Below are 16,832 nucleotides of genomic sequence, written 5' to 3' on the forward strand. Positions count from 1 at the left end.
CCATAATCCTCGGTAATATTGTAGCGGTGCTTAGGCGAAGCCCTGCGACGGTAGAACATCAAGATCGTCACCACGCCGTCGTGCTAACGGAACTCATCCCCGACACTTTGCTGGATCGGAGTCCGGGGATCGTCATCGAGCTGAACGTGTGCTAGAACTCGGAGGTGCTGTAGCTTCGGTGCTTGATCGGTCGGGCCGTGAAGACGTACGACTACATCAACCGCGTTGTCATAACGCTTCCGCTTACGGTCTATGAGGGTACGTAGACAACACTCTCCCCTCTCGTTGCTATGCATCACCATGATCTTGCGTGTGCATAGGAAATTTTTTGAAATTACTACGTTCCCCAACACTCGCAACCACACCAAAACACCCGACCGAGGAGGTAGAAGGCGTTGAATGTGTTGGTGAAGTGGGCAAGGAGAGCAACCACCACCCCGTTTTGGATGACCTCCTCGACATGGAACATCCTTGGAGATCCCCACGGGAGCAGGTGGTAGCCGGACGCGAGGAAGAACTCGGTGAAGTTCCTTGCGGTCCTCCACCTTGATATCTCCCACACACGTAGTGTGCGCTCAACGTACACACCAGGAAGGTAGAGCCTCTCCGGCACAGTGGGTGGGAAGTGGTAGGTTGGTCTGGTGTACTGCATGGCTGAGGATGTGCTAGAAGAAGTGGTCAAAGAGCAAGAAGGGCAGATGGCAGAGAGGATGGGAGATGGATGAGGGATGGCAGAGGCAGAGGATGGCTTAAATAGCCGTAGTGCTACGTGTTATTTGGTCGTGGCAATAATGGGGTCAAATGTGAAGTAGCCCGTTTTCAAACCCACCGCAGCATCGGGAGTGTACACGCGTGGGAAACAGTGGTTTAAAAAGAAGAAGAAGAAAAATAAGAAGAAGAAGAAGAAGAAGAAGAAGCTAATTGCACACGTGGGAATCCGTGGTCATATATATTATATGAACAAAAGGAGACAATTTTTTAATAGTTTGTGGCCATTTTACATGATAAAAATAAATTTGGCCCTTAAAAATTTGGTCATTTTGCATTTATATAGAACAAAAAGAACTAAATTTTGCTATGCAATGTCAATTGATTTCAAACGATGCAAAAAAAACAGAGCGGGCACGTTCATAAAAAACAAAGCAAACGCTGCAAAAAAAAGATGCAATTCGATGGCCCAACCAGAGCTTGGTTTCCTTTTAGGTCCAATAACAACATTTTTTCGCGTAGTCAGTGGTGGGCGAGCAGCCGAGCACAACCAATAGGATCGCCCCACGATCCAACAATGCGGAGTCGTCCTTGTGATCCAACGGTGCGGAGCCTGCACGCAGCCTGTCCACCTAATTCCTTCTAGAAGACTAGATCTGAGGGTTGTCGCTTGGTGTCAGGGTATGATCGGACGGCTGCCATTGGGAGCTAGGGTTAGGCAAAACCTCGCGGGGTTTAGAGGGATTTTGAGCTGGTCAACGGGGTTTCGAAGGCTTTAACTGAGCATAACTAATTTATAAAAATGAAAAAAATATGAAACCTTCGTCTTTCGTTGTTTTATAAGACACAATAACGAGGAAAAATACTAAACTTGTTCTATGGTCATTTTCATGAAAAAACCATAGCTGGCATAATCGAGGTCAAATGAGCACCATTAATTTTAAGAAAATAAGAAAAATATAAAACATGCGCACAATGTTGTCTTATGTGACATGTTACCAACCAAAAATCATAAACTTGGTCTATGGTCATTTTTATGAGAAAACCTTCACACATATGAGCTATCACGTACATGATTTCATAGAGTTCAAGGAGAGGAGGTAGGGTTACCTTCTATTTTTCCTCGAGTTCATAATAAAATGCAGTCACTAGGTTTTTGAAAAAAATTAAAAAATAAAAAAATCACCAAAGCTTTATTTCAAAGTGAATAAGAAGGATCTGAACTTTTTTTAGAACGAAGATGCTAGAAGCGTCCGGCTTTAACTTAATAAAGCCCACAAACTTAGGCAGCATTTACAGACGAGGACTAGGACAAACGTCACTAGCGCGGAGGCTCAGGTTCCGCTGACGCGAAAGCACAGCAAGGTCGCGAGCGCGGAGGCTCAGGATACGCTGGCGCGAAAGCACAGCAAGGTCGCAGACAGGCCATAGGCCAAAAAGTAATCAAAGCGAGTCTATTACAGGCCAAAGATCAAGAGCATAGAGCACGCAGGCTCGCTCGCTAGACAAAAGAAACCACTTCACATCGTAGAAGCGGCGGACGGCTCCCTAGCCAAAACGTAGACTTGGCGAAGACGATCTTGAGCTTGCTTCATCTTCTCAGCATCCTTGTGCTTCGCCAACGGACTCCACTGCTGCATAAGAATGTTGCATTTGTAAAGAATATTAGCAAGGTGTGATGGGAAGATTCCCTCGATGGCAAGTTTGTTCCTTGTAAGCCACATTGCCCAGGAGAGGGCACCGAGGCAGCTCCAAAGTACGCGTTTACTGCCACCCGTCGTCGACGCAACTATGGCCGCTAGGTCAGCGGCCGATCGCGGGTCCCAATTGGTGTTGGTGGCCGCTCGGACTGCGCTCCAGGCAAAACGCGCTAGGGGGCAGCGGAAAAACACATGGTTCGCATCTTCCATGGTATTACAAATGGCGCATAAGCCGGAAGACGGGCCGTTGCGTTTTGCAACATTGGCCAATGTGGGGAGTCTATTGCGGAAAAGTTGCCAGAAGAACACCTTGACTTTAAGCGGAATACGGGCATTCCACAAACCGGTCGGCATTGGGAATGCCGGTCCCTGAGCTTGGCATAGCCTGCGGTAGACGGATTTGACCGTGAACTTTTCGGACGGGGTGAGAGCCCAAGTGACCGTGTTCGCGGAAGTGGACAGCGTCACCGATTGTGTCAAGCCAAGCAGCTCCTCTAAGCGTGCTTGTTCAAGGCCCGTTAGCTCTCTACAAAAGTGGATCGCGGGGGGGTTCGAGGCTAGGGCCGTCGCTACCGTCATCTCCAGGTTGACCGCCAGGACATACAAGTCCTGAAATTGGGCCCAAAGGGGCTGCGCTCCCAGCCATAGGTCAAGCCAGAAGCGGGCCGAGCGCCCATTCCCTACGATGAACTTGGCGCCAAGGGCGAAGGCCGAGCGCACCGCTTGGAGGTCGTTCCAGAAGGGAGAGCCCCGTGCGCTGCCTTCGAAAAAGTTCCCGTTGGGGAAATACTTATTGCGCAGCATGTCCACCCACAGACCGGTCGCCCCCTGCGACAACTTCCAGATCCATTTGCACATGAGTGCAATGTTGAGGATCCGTGTGTTTGTGATCCCTAGCCCCCCTAGGTCTTTGGGTCTACACATCGCGTCCCATCTAACCATATGGTACTTGCGTTTGGGTCCCGCACCTTCCCAAAAGAAACGGGACCTTGGTGTGTCCATCTTGGCGTGCACCCCTTCGGCCAAGAGGAACAGCCCCATTGCGAACTGCGGCAGCGAGGACAGGCTCGCGTTTGTGAGCACTAGTCGGGCTGCAGAAGAGAGGAACTTCCCCCTCCACGGACAGACCCGCCCACCCACCTTGGTCCAGAGTGGCACCCAGCCATCTATCGAGATGCGTTTGGCATCCAACGGGAGCCCAAGGTAAGTAAACGGGAGTTTGCCTAGTTTGCAATTGAGCTGGTCCGCGATACGCCTACTATCGGACGGCTCGAGTCCCATGGGCATCACTTCGCATTTGTGGAAGTTGATCTTTAGCCCCGACATAAGTTCAAAGCTAATCAATAGGCCTTGCGGGGACGCTCGCCATGGACTGATTGGATGGTAGGGAGGTCTGAGTTGTCGGACTCAGTGGCCGGCTATGCGGAGAAGACTGGGATGGGATGTTCCAGGCGAAAGCCTAGTGTCGACCTGGTCGGCAACAATGATGGTGACGCCTTCGGGCGCTGTTTCCCTTCATGAAGGCGTCAATGGGGAACTTCCATGCTTGCTCTTTCATGTGCTCCGGGCGAAAGCCTAAGATCCTCCTCTGGATCGTACGACGACGGCATCATCGATGGCGTTTCCCTTCTTGGGGGCGTCTGTTTTTGGAGCCATGGATCCGCGGTTGGTTGTCTGATGTCTGGGTTGGAGCGGGTGTTGGGTGGTCGGGCTGTTAGGTGGTGGCGGTGGATGTGATCTGTGGCGGTGACTAGTGCCTTGGTCATCCTGATTATGAGGGTCGACCTATCTCTTTGGGGCTCGCGGCGGCGGGGAGGTCTTGGGCTTCGGTACCCTTCGACGACGCCTGAGGTTTTGTTGCTTTGCATTGTGCTTTGGATCCCTGTATTTGTGATGGTGGCCGGGTGTGGCCTAGAGGAAGTGCAGGGCTGCCTCGGCGGATCATTGCCCTTCGGCACGATCTATGGCTCTCTCTGTTGTGACGTGCCTAGGCAGTGGGATGCCCTTCGATGGTGTTTGCGACTCTCCTAGCTCTTCAAGGTGCAGAGTGATTGCAAAGCAGCTGGTGACTTCTTCTCTTCGTCTTCTCGGTGCCGAATCTCCTTTCGACTGGTCCAACAAAGCTATCTCCGCTCTTCTCGGTCTACCTAGTGATGGGTGCTAAGTTCTCAGTGTTAGCTGTTTCTCGCGTTTCACTCCTAGTTCTTTCTTCTACTGTCTCTGTTGCTCTCTGTATCTTCTGTAACTTCTTGTGTGTGTTGTGTTGGGTACTATCTTTTGTACCCAATGCGTTGCGTTGTATCTCAATCCTATTTATAATGAAAATGGTTCAGCCCGGCGTAAGCCCGCCGTAGCACACCGTTAAAAAATTCACTGCAACTCTGAAATTGATTCGTCTTGGTCCTTTGTCCTGGCTTCAGGATTAGGGGGATCGTGAAACACGGGAGCCTTTTATCAGCTTTGTTAAAAGGAAAAGAAAATGATTTTGATCACCTGCTTTGGCTCTCTAGTGCTCAGATATACTACTAGGCTTGGAGAAATGGAGGTTCCTTCTCATCCGCGCCAGATTTCAGATCTAAGCATGCAATTTTAAGGTAGAGCAAGGACAATGACCCCTCAAGCTCGCGCTCTTCCATGGAAAACTAATAACTATAGTTTCTTTGATCCGAGGAGTAGGTCGTGCATCTATTTATCCTGCTGATTGGCCTTCCAATATTCCATTGTTGAATCCTGCACAAGTTTTGCACAAACGGAATCCTGCACAAGTTGATAACAGACACTACAGACAAGACGATCCTGGAGTTTTGGGGGCTGTTTGGTTTGTAACTAACTTTGCCAAAGATTGCCACACCTAAGGTTAGTTAAGTTTAACCAACTTAGATGAGTGTTTAGTTCAAGTCACATCTTAGGCAAGCCATACTTGGGCCTCACATGACATAGACACAAAAAGTGTGGCAAGATTCCTTTAGGCTTGCCAACTTGTGGCTCCCATTTTGATGAACTAATCTTAGGCAAGTTTGGCAAAAATGTATGGCAAAGTGTGGCAATGCTAGTCCTAGAACCAAACAGCCCTTTAATCACGAGGGACCAAGTGGCCTCTGTGCGTCAATGTGATGGAGATATGCAGCACACAAGAAAAGCATGCGGCATTAGAAAGCAAATCGAGGCTTATTTGGCTTGTCAAGTGTAGCTTATTTTTGGACTCCGATCCATATTAGTTGTTGCTCAGATTGATATATCTAACACTAAAATACATTTTAGATCGCATTTATTTTAATATAAAGTTGTACTAATTAGTATAAAGTTGTATTAAAGTTCAAACGCTTATTTTAGGACGAAGAGAGTACCTATGTACCACCAGTGGCAAAATCCTACAAGAAATAGTAAAGCTCTCTTTTCCAATGAGCTACGTAGATCTACAGCCACGGCCTGTCAGTCACGTACTCCCTTCATTCCATAACGTAGCGTATATAGATTTTCTACAAAGTCAAACTTTATAAACTTTGACCAAGTTTATAAAGAAAACTATTTATATCTATAATACTAAATGTATATAATATGAAAATATGTCTTGTGATGTATCTAAGCACATGTATTTGGTATTCTAGATGTATATGATTTTCTCTACAAACTTGGTCAAAGTTTATAAAGTTTGACTTTTAGAAAAATCTATATGCGCTACATTGTGGAACGGGGAGAGTACTATCTTGTGCAGTATTAAAGCATCTCCAACAATCGCCCAACGCGCAACACGCTAAAAAGTACTTTGCAGTGCGTTCATCGTCTAAAAAAACGCGGCGGACAGCGTTGACTCTAGCAGCCGTGCTAAAATTTAGCGCGCACGCTCTCGCACGAACACTCTAGACTTGGTTGCATACATATTTTTTAGATAAAAACGATACATAATTCATCATAGATAAAACGATACATAGATATTTTACATAGTTCATAGCATAGGTAGATAAAACTATGGTGCAACTACATAAAAACTACTCCCTCCGTTCCATAATGTAGCGCATATAGATTTTCTACAAAGTCAAACTTTATAAACTTTGACCAAGTTTATAGAGAAAACTATTTATATCTACAATACCAAATGTATATAATATGAAAGTATGTGTTGTGATGTATCTAAGCACACGTATTTGGTATTCTAGATGTATATGATTTTCTCTACAAACTTGGTCAAAGTTTATAAAGTTTGACTTCTAGAAAAATCTATATGCGCTACATTGTGGAACGGAGGGAGTACAGTGCAACTACATACTACGGTGCAACTAGATAAACTATGGTGCAACTACAACCTACTCTGAGTCGTCCTTATCATCATCATCATCCTCGCCGGTGTTGTCCGAGGTATCGAGCCAAATGTCATCCCAACGAGGACCATTATCCCCAAAGATCGTCTCCCCACCTGCTTCAACGATATCGCACTGTGATATCTCCAGTGCCTTCCGCCGACGCCTGTCCACCCGCTCCGCGCGGCGCCTTGCCGTCCTTTTCGCCCAGTCGGCGCACTCGTTGGCGACGTCCTCCGGGTGGCGCCGGCGCCACTGCGCCATGGCTCGTTCGTCCTCCTCAGCGATGAGGAGGCGGCGCTGCCGCCGTTGGTGCTCCGCACAGTCCTGATCCGTGATAAGACGAGGCGGAGGGGCGACGGCCTGCACCTGCTCGTGTGTGTAGACGTCGCGGAAGTTCATCTGCGACGGAGGCCTCTCTGGGCGCCACGCCACCGCGTTGTACGCACGGGCGGCCTTGTGCGCGGTCCCGAACATGCCGAGGCCGAGCCGAACGTCGCCGGACCGGACCTCTGCGTAGTAGGTGCCGCCGTGGCGCTCGCGGACGCCGCGGTAGCCAGACGGTCCCCGGCGGCGCGGCGGCATGGTGGCACGGTGGTGGCGGGGCGAGGAAGCGGCGAGGAAGCGGCAGAGAAGCGGCAGAGGGAGCGGGGAGAGCGCGCGTAGCAATGTGGAGGCCGTGTGGTGAGCGTCGCAATTTATAGGCGCGCCGGAAGCAGCGCGCCAAATCTAGCGCGCGAGCTGTCGCCTTTTCCCCGCACGTGCAATCGTTTTTCGCGTGCGCTACTTTCCTGCCATCACTAGAGCGCGCGAAAACGCCCCGCGCGCGTTAAAGTGACAACGTTAAAGTGACAATTTACCCCGCGCGTCTTTTGGCGTCACTGCTGGAGATGCTTTTATGATAGATACTTCCTGTACTGGTCTCACTGTGAGTCTTTCATGTTCAAGTCGAAACACAAGTCTATTATCCTCTCAGGTCCTTCCTGTAGGTGTTCATGTATGCTTTCCCTGCAGCAGCAGCACGGCCGCGTAGAAATTTCCGTTTCCGTGAGCCAAGAGTTCCAAAATTCGAGCTGTTAGAAGATTTCGATGTGTGAACATCAAGATCCCTGATTTAACTTGAGCCGAAAACGACGGCTTTCGGCAGTTGTCCTACTCACTCGCAACGACGGCTTTCAGCAGTTTAGGGTTTACAAGCTGATAACAGACACTACAGACAAGACGATCCTGGAGTTTTAATCACGAGGGACGAAGTGGCCTCTGTGCGTCACTGTGATGGAGATATGCAGCACACAAGAAAAGCATGCGGCATTGAAAAGCAAATCGAGGCTTATTTGGCTTGTCAACTGTAGCTTACTTTTGGACTCCGATCCAGTTGTTGCTCAGATTGATGTATCTAACATTAAAATACATTTTAGATCACATTTATTTTAGTATAAAGTTGTACTAATTAGTAGTACTCCCTCCGTTTTCAAATATAAGTCTTTTTAGAGATTCCAACAAGTGACTACATACGGAGCAAAATGAGTGAATCTACACTTTAAAATATGTCTACATACATCTGTATGTTGTAGTCCATTTGAAATGTAGTCCATTTGAAATGTCTAAAAAGACTTATATTTAGGAACGGAGGGAGTATAAAGTTGTATTAAAGTTGAAACGCTTATTTTAGGACGGAGAGAGTACCTACGTGGATCTACAGCCGCGGCGTCAGTCACGTACTATCTTGTGCAATATTACGATAGATACTTCCTGTCCTGGTCTCACTGTGAGTCCTCCATGTTCAAGCCGAAACACAAGTCTATTATCCTCTCAGGTCCTTCCTGTACGTGTTCATGTATGCTTTCCCTGCAGCAGCAGCACGACCGCGTAGAAATTTCCGTTTCCGTGCTCACTTACAAAATCCAAACTGTTAGAAGATTTTGATGTGTGAACATCAAGATCCCTGATTTAACTTGAGCCAAAAACGCGGCTTTCAGCAATTGTCCTACTCTCTCACAACGATAGCCTTAAGGGCCCGTCATATCCATACGCTATCAGAAAGGACAATTAAACAGCACGAGATCACATGGCACAGCGATGAAACTTCGGTCCACCATACCGGCGGAGAACTAGTTCGCGAACACACCCAAACTGTCTACCCAGCACGCATCAGTAGGTACGGTACCTTGACTAAGGGAGAAGCTTTATACAAGTCCAGATGAACTCTAGTAGCCCCATGGAGTACTCAGAGCACCCATGGACTACTCTACTTGCAGAGGTCCAGAACGAGGGTCGAGATTTTTAGGTTTTTGTGGCATCCTTTCAATCTGATTCTCCAAGTGTTTTGATGGCGTCTTCTATTGCAGGTACTGATTTGCTGAATGTCTCCCACTGCTCGACCGTCATACTCATCCCTGCATTTAAGCAGCACGTCAGCATAAGAAATGGACTGTGTACACGGACGAAAAATAACATAACACAAAGCAGCAGCAGCTACAAACACCCAAATTATTCAGCACTTCCATGTGAATGCCAATCAAGAAAGAGGATGACGTAATACACATGGGACATATCAAACTCCAATATGAATGTATATAGTTCAATGCAAGACATAAATTAAGAACTGAAAGCAACAAAGGTATTAGTATCAACATGTTTGCAACAGGAGGATGTCTCATGTGAAACATTCACCAGGATCTAACCCCTTCAGTAAACATACAGCAAGGGATTGTAATAGACTCGCAATTGCTTATTCTTGAGTGCCACATGAATAAGATTGAAATGCTAAATAAAATTCACCAACCGCTTCAGACTGTGGACAGTATAGAAGGAACTCCAAGAGCAACATGACAAAGGAAACCATTATCAACTGGTTTGTAAACCTAAGGAGTAAACTACATGAATACAACAGCTAGTATGCTGTGCTGAATTCAAGTGTTCATTCCACGAAACAAAATTTGGCTAACCATTTTAATAGAGTTAAATCAGCACAGATACATGAACCTACTCTTGCGTAAGATCTAATCACTAAATCTACTCAAATATTGGACAAGCTAGTTATCCTCTATGAGAGCATCATTTCTTGGTCAGCGACTATTTTACAAGAACAACTACTGCAACAGCTTCAAACTAAAGTACATATAGACTTCCATAAAGCATGAAAGCTGAACTTAATACAGATGTCATAGACAGAACTACTGATCTGAATTGCTAGATAGAGAATAACCAGCGTCGGAGGCTAATGAGCACCCATATCACCATATCAGTTGCTCTGCAGCAGCAATAGAAAAAGAGAAGGCACACTAATCATAGCCAAGCAGTGACCAATGGACAAATTGCACAGTGCTACATAGTTTGATCAATACAGGATCTTTATGGCATAACTAATAGCCACAGGTAAAAATGACAACAGAGAAATTGGTTTCAATAAATACCCATATTCGCAAGTCCCGCACAATTTACACAGGGGGACTTTGTACAAGCTAAGTTTATGGCATAACTTGTAGCCACAGGTAAAATGACAACAGAGAATTGGTTTCAATAAATAATGGTATTCGCAAGTCCCACACAATTTACACGGTGGGACTTTGTACAAGGCTAATGGCCGCATTAAGTCGAAGGTACACTCCCCCTCAACGCTGGTATACTGTCCACCACTTGCAAGTGGAATGCATTAGGCTAATGAACAGATGAACATGGCAAACAAAATGACAATAAAGTGTTTCAGTTTTGACATAATCTGATAGTGTGGATTTCAGGCAACTGATGCACCCTTTCCTGCAAAGACTGAAACCTGAAACAAAACCCAACCAAATCGACATTGCTGCAAGGTCGCCGTAACTAGCAGGTTTGTCATAACTGTGAATATACCAAGACGAAAGGCCATTCGAACTGAGCAAAAACAAAATCAAATCTGGGATTCGAGCAGAAATCCAATCCTCGAGCTCAAGAAAAACTGTGAGATTTGCAGCACCTTTGGAGGTGGGCAGTTCCTTGCCGTCCTTGAAGTAGTACTCGCGGATCGACACCAGCGTTTTGCCCTTAAACTCCTGCAGCGTCACCCTCCTGTTCTTCGACAGCTGCAAACGCAAACAAATCGCACCGTAAACCCTAGCCCCGGCACTAAACCCTAGCAATGTTTAGGCGAGAACAGTTAAACTCACGCGGCAGAGGATGAGGTCTCCATTATCGTCGAACTCCTTCTTTCCTTCACCTCCCTTGTCCTCCTCCTCCTCCTCCTCTTCCCCCTCCTTCTCCTCATCCTCTTCCTGCTCTTCCTCCTCCTGACGCTGCTGTTTCTTTTTCCCCTCCTTGCGGGAGCCGCCCTTCTGCTTCTCGTCTTCTTCTTCGGCGAGGGACTTGAGGTAGTCCTCCACGAGGCGTCGCACGAAGCGCTTGTGGAGGGGGAGGTCGAGGTCGATGCCGAGGCGGTCGGCGGCGGCGGTGCGGACTTTGTACTCCGTCAGGGACTCCACGTTGGAGCCCCGCAGGATCTCCAGCACCGCCGCCTCCACTTTATCCTGCGTCTTCTCGTCCATGTCCACGCCCGGAGAGGCCCCTCCGCTACGGGCCGATGATGTATCAGGCCGTGAATGTCAGATTCCGTTACTGGATTATTCTGCGCATACCGGGCCCCCGAAGCGAACTGGCGCTCACAGGAAAACTAGTGGGCCGACCCGTAGCGCACAGAATGGATACAACGCTCGCGCAAGAGAATGGATACCACTGCACCATTCGCCCACTAGTTATTGATTGCAGCGCGCACTACTTAAGAACTATCCCATCAACGCTATTTGAAAGAAAACAAGTTCACTAATATGGGAAAATGTTTCACCAATTAACCAGTCTAGCCGGTTGACTGTTGACTGTTTAGAAAACATGCGTAAGTTATTAGAAAAATTAGGAATTAAAAAATCTTTCACAAAAAAAAAGTTCACTGGTTAAAAAAAGGTTGACGAATTTAAAAGAAAAAACTCACAAAAATAGAAAGAGTTCATTAATTTTCAATAAAAGTTCATCGATTTTGAAAAAAAGTTCATCAAATCTGAAAAAAAATTCATCAAATTTGAATATAGTTCATCATAATTCAAAAAGTTCATCATAATTGAAAAAAGCTCATCAAATCTGAAAAAAAGTTCATCGATTTTGAAAAAAAATTCATCGATTTTGAAAAAGGTTCAGCGGATTTGACAAAAAATCTTCAAATTAGAAAAAAGTTCATCGAATTTGTAAACAGTACATCAAAATTCAAAAACAAAGGGAAAAGGAAAGAAAAAGGAAAATGATAAAACAGAAAAAAAGGAAAGAATAAAAGAAGGAAAACGTTGCTACTTGATTCGGTTTGGTGGCGGGTTGGTAAACGTTGCGTGTTAACATAAGGAAGGTCTGTAGTTTGATTCACCAGAAGCGCATTATTTTTGCGATTAAACAAATCAGAAAAAAAATTATACGGGCCGGCCTAGCTGGCGGGGAGGTGGTGTGCGCTGTAGGCGCCCGTTAACGATATGCACATTAACCGGCGCCTGCAGCGTCAAATAGGGTTTGCCCTATAAATCACCCAGCGGAAACACAACCTCGCGTCCGTCGCTTTCTCTACACGCATCATGCCCATGGTCACCACTACTAATTTTTTTTAACTAGCCCGTTGTTGCAATCTCTCTCATCACAACGACTCTGTTGTAGGATCTGGATCATACAAGTCACCTCTCGTGCTCCTGCCAAGCTCTCGTTGAGTCTGCCGCCTCCCCGCACTGCTTTGACTGCCCAACACCCGTCGAGTTGCCGCCTCACCGTGTTGCTCTGACTACCACCACCGGCGCTCGTTGCCAACTAGCATGCGCGCTAACGAGCTTCTCTGGCGAGCTGCACGTTGTTGCAAGGTGTGCAAGCAGTGAGACAGAGCTCCCCCGTTAAGCCATTGCCTCCTGATACATTCATTTTGCATCATGCTTTTATATCAATATTTATTGCACTATGGGCTGTTATTACACGTTATGTCACAATACTTATGTCTTTTCTCTCTTATTTTACAAGGTTTACATGAAGAGGAAGAATGCCGGCAGCTGGAATTCTGGGTTGGAAAAAGAGCAAATATTAGAGACCTATTCTGCACAGCTCCAAAAGTCCTGAAACTTCACGGAGGCACGTTTTGGAATTAATAAGAAATACTGGCAAAAGAATCCACCAGAGGGGGCTCACACCCTGGCCACGAGGGTGGGGGCGCGTCCTACCCCCTGGGCGTGCCCCCTGCCTCGTGGGCCCCCTGGCAGGCCTCCGGTGCCCATCTTCTGCTATATGAAGTCTTTTACCCTCGAAAAAATCAGAAGCAAGCTTCTGGGAAGAAACTCCGCCGCCACGAGGCGGAACCAATCTAAGGCTCCGACAGAGCTATTCTGCCGTGAAACTTCTCTCCAGGAAGAGGAAATCATCGCCATCGTCATCACCAACGATCCTCTCATCCGGACAGGATCAATATCCATCAACATCTTCACCAGCACCATCTCCTCTAAAACCCTTGTTCATCTCTTGTATCCAATCTTTGTCCCAAAGCCTCAGATTGGTACCTGTGGGTTGCTAGTAGTGTTGATTACTCCTTGTAGTCGATGCTAATTGGTTTATTTGATGGAAGATCATATGTTCAGATCCTTTATGCATATTAATACCCCTCTAATTATGAACATGAATATGATTTTGTGAGTAGTTACGTTTGTCCCTGAGGACATGGGAGAAGTCTTGCTATAAGTAGTCATGTGAATTTGGTATTCGTTCGATATTTTGATGAGATGTATGTTGTCTTTCCTCTAATGGTGTTATGTGAACGTCGACTACATGACACTTCACCATTGTTTGGGCCTAGAGGAAGGCATTGGGAAGTAATAAGTAGATGATGGGTTGCTAGAGTGACAGAAGCTTAAACCCTAGTTTATGAGTTGCTTCGTAACACTACAAAAAAATACACTTCCGTGATGATACGTGTTTGTTACAGTAGGTCGCTTTTTTTGTCATGCATGTACATCCATGACAAATTTATGACAGAATCAAGATAGTCATACCTATGCTGTCGTAGAAGTGTTCCATGACATTACCAAAATTATCATCACGGAAGTGTCCACTTCCATGACGATAAATCGCGCGTCACAGAAGTGCTTTCGTCAAGGGTGACCGACACGTGGCATCCACCGTAACGGAACACCGTTAAGCTATCGGGTCGGGTTTTGGATCCGATAACCCGTTAACAGCCCCGACCAATGGGAAATTTTCATGTGTAAAATTCTTATTGGCCGGACGAAACACGTGTCAGCTCGTCAGTGGGTCAGATAGGCGCCTATGATATGTCGACACGTGGCACGGCCCAACAGTGACCCATTTAGCTTACAAAGCCGGCCCTTTTGACTTGGTCAAAAGTTAACGGGCTGGCCCATGAAAAGCCTGTTAACGGTCTCTTCGCAAATAGCCCATTTTACGGCCCGTTAACTCACGGCCCGTTAGGCCCTAAAGGAAATCGGCCCAACAACGTCATGTGGGCCATCGAATATAATACCAGCCCATTTCACTTTTGGCCCATGTATGGCTCACGTCGTCTTTCGGCCCATATGAGGCCTTCGTATCTTTCGGCCCATTACAGGCCCACGGTGACTCTAGCCCATAATGAACAGTAATTTTCTTTATACCCGTTAACGGCCCGTGATTTACATGGGCCGTTTCCAGCCCGTGTTAGCTTTCGGCCTATTGACGGCCCATACGTTCTTGGGCTCCTTTTCGGCCCTCGATTACTTCCGGCCCGTTACTGGCCTGTTCCCCTAATGGGCCAAATTCGGCCCATGGCAAGAGTCGGCCCGTTACTGGCCTATTCCACTAATGGGCCAAATTCGGCCCATGGCAAGAGTCGGCCCGTTACTGGCCTGTTACCCTAATGGGCCAAAATTGGCCCATGGCAAGAGTCGGCCCGTTTCTGGCCTGTTAACCCATGCGCCGTTTCCAGCCCGTCCTATATTCTGGCCCATTAACGACCCGTTATGCCTGTGACAGAATTAAGCCTTTGCTGTCCTACGGCCTGTTACCGTGCTGGGCCGATACCAATTATGCCCGATTATGGCCCATGTAGACACATTTATCCGACGGCCCGAGGCCCACCGATTACAGGCCCATTTATCGACGGCCCGTAGGAGACCCATGGATCCTACGGCCCGTATATGGCCCATGGTAGTTGCGGCCACTAGCAAACTAGGGAAAAAGAAGACTAGGAAATAAATAAGGCCGAAACTAACGCTAGGCTATTAAGGCGATTGTACAGATTACATCCACTCGGCATCAAAGATCGCCACCAGTGCAAATATAGGGAACACCCTACACTATACAAAAATGGCTTGATGTTTTCTTCAGGCGGTGGCTGCACGTTAAGAATACATTTTGTATCGCACCAAAACAAATTACAACTATATAACAAAAGGAAGGTTGGCATAAAACTTAACAGTCTAGCAGATAAATGCACCACGAGAAGTTCAGAAGCTCAGTTCATTTGACCTGACTGTTACGTTTTCATGTTGTATTGTCCGATGGAGCACCATAACCCTCGCCTTCATTTCCCCTAGGCTCCTGAACAACATAGCAAATGTTTGATAGTCTGGTTTCAAAACCATGCATATCTTGACGACATTGAGCAATGTTTCTCCTTGTTTCATAAAGGGTCTCTGTTAGGTAATGGACTTGTGTCTGGAGCGCAGATACAACATTGCTTTGAGCTTGCATATCTTGATCATGAGGCAGTTTGGACGATATTGCCTTAACAACCAACCCAGTATTACGTAGGAACGTGCTTTTGGCACTGTTAGTGGACAGATACTGACCCACTGCAGCAAGAGCTGACATTGCGGTTATAGTTGCCTCGCCACCTTCAGAAGATGGCGGTTCCACCATTTTTTCCATAGCTCGCTGAAAAGTTGAGGTTTTACATTAGTAGTACCAGAATAGAAGATATTAAGGAGGCAGCAAAAGCAAACAAAAAAGCTTTGGTCTATATACAGAACTTATTCTGGTGAACCCATGTAAAATATTAGTTGTATTTTATTGCAAAGTACATAATAAAACCAGGTACCAAACATATGACCATGTACCATCGCTAATGTATTGTATATTTCTTCACATTGTATTGAGGGCTAAGGATGAAGAGATGAAGTTTATAATACGGTAAGCATAGTATGATGTCATTCATATCACAAAACAACTGAGAACAGACAAACAAGCAATTGTAACGTTGTGTGGGCAAGTCCAGCACGGAACTAGATTACGGGTCAAGATCAAAGGAACATCACTCCTCTCTTTTAAACCTTGTAAGGTGCAATGATACGCTAAGACAATTGTGTGTAAAATTGAAAAGAGTAATAGACATTGGCTGCAAACCATGCAGTTCAAGGCACAAGTCAGAGTAAGTAGTAGTTAAAAGGCATGAGGATTAAGGACTTACAATAGCGGCTTTGACTGGTGTAGTCATGCCCTTCTTCTTGCTGGTGTGACAGTCCTTGAAGATTTCCACAGCATTTGGTTCAAGTACTTTTTGGTCCTTGCGGGCTTTCCTCTGCATTTGGAACAAGTCAATATAGATCTGATAATATGGTACAGTGAAAAGAGTGAAACAACAGCTAATTACAAGAGCCTCGCAGTGTGCAATATAGCTACGAGATCCTGTCGTCTGTTGGAATTTCACTTTCGTACGGTTGGCCTTGTTCTTTGAACAGTTCACCTACAAGAAGATAGATTTGTATGGCACATGCGTAAATAGGACTTCAACATGTGATCTGATGACATATATATAATGTACCTGATACTTCGGATCGGACCAGTGTTTAACGAGGCCTCTCCAGTCTTCATCAGATATATTTTCCACTGGAGATGTTTGGGCAAGTTCACTGTTAACCTTGCCTTCAAAGTGAGTTTTCCTCAAGTTATACCGATACTGTCGCAGAGCAGACTTGAAAACATGGGTGCAAGCTTGTCTGGTTGGATCATCTTGGCTATCCAACTTGAACCTCATATGTTGAAAATTATGGGAGTCTCAATATCAGCAACCTAGAAAGTATTGGACAGAGCAAGACGATATTACTAGTTTCCATACATAACCATACTTACAGATAAATGGTCGAGGAAG

General features: G+C 46.3%; 1 protein-coding gene across 1 annotated transcript; it reads right to left on the reverse strand.

The window, feature by feature from the left end:
- Nucleotides 1-8,740: 8,740 nt before the first annotated feature.
- On the reverse strand, nt 8,741-11,254 carry LOC119268718 (RNA polymerase II transcriptional coactivator KELP-like). Its single transcript, XM_037550416.1, has 3 exons — nt 10,852-11,254; nt 10,662-10,767; nt 8,741-9,102 (listed from the first exon to the last, which is right to left on the reverse strand). The coding sequence occupies exons 1-3, from the start codon at nt 11,224-11,226 to the stop codon at nt 9,011-9,013; spliced, it is 573 nt and encodes a 190-aa protein (XP_037406313.1). The 5' UTR covers nt 11,227-11,254; the 3' UTR covers nt 8,741-9,010.
- Between the last annotated feature and the right edge of the window lie 5,578 nt (nt 11,255-16,832).

Source organism: Triticum dicoccoides, chromosome 3A (genome assembly GCF_002162155.2).
Source record: "Triticum dicoccoides isolate Atlit2015 ecotype Zavitan chromosome 3A, WEW_v2.0, whole genome shotgun sequence".
NCBI lineage: Eukaryota > Viridiplantae > Streptophyta > Magnoliopsida > Poales > Poaceae > Triticum > Triticum dicoccoides.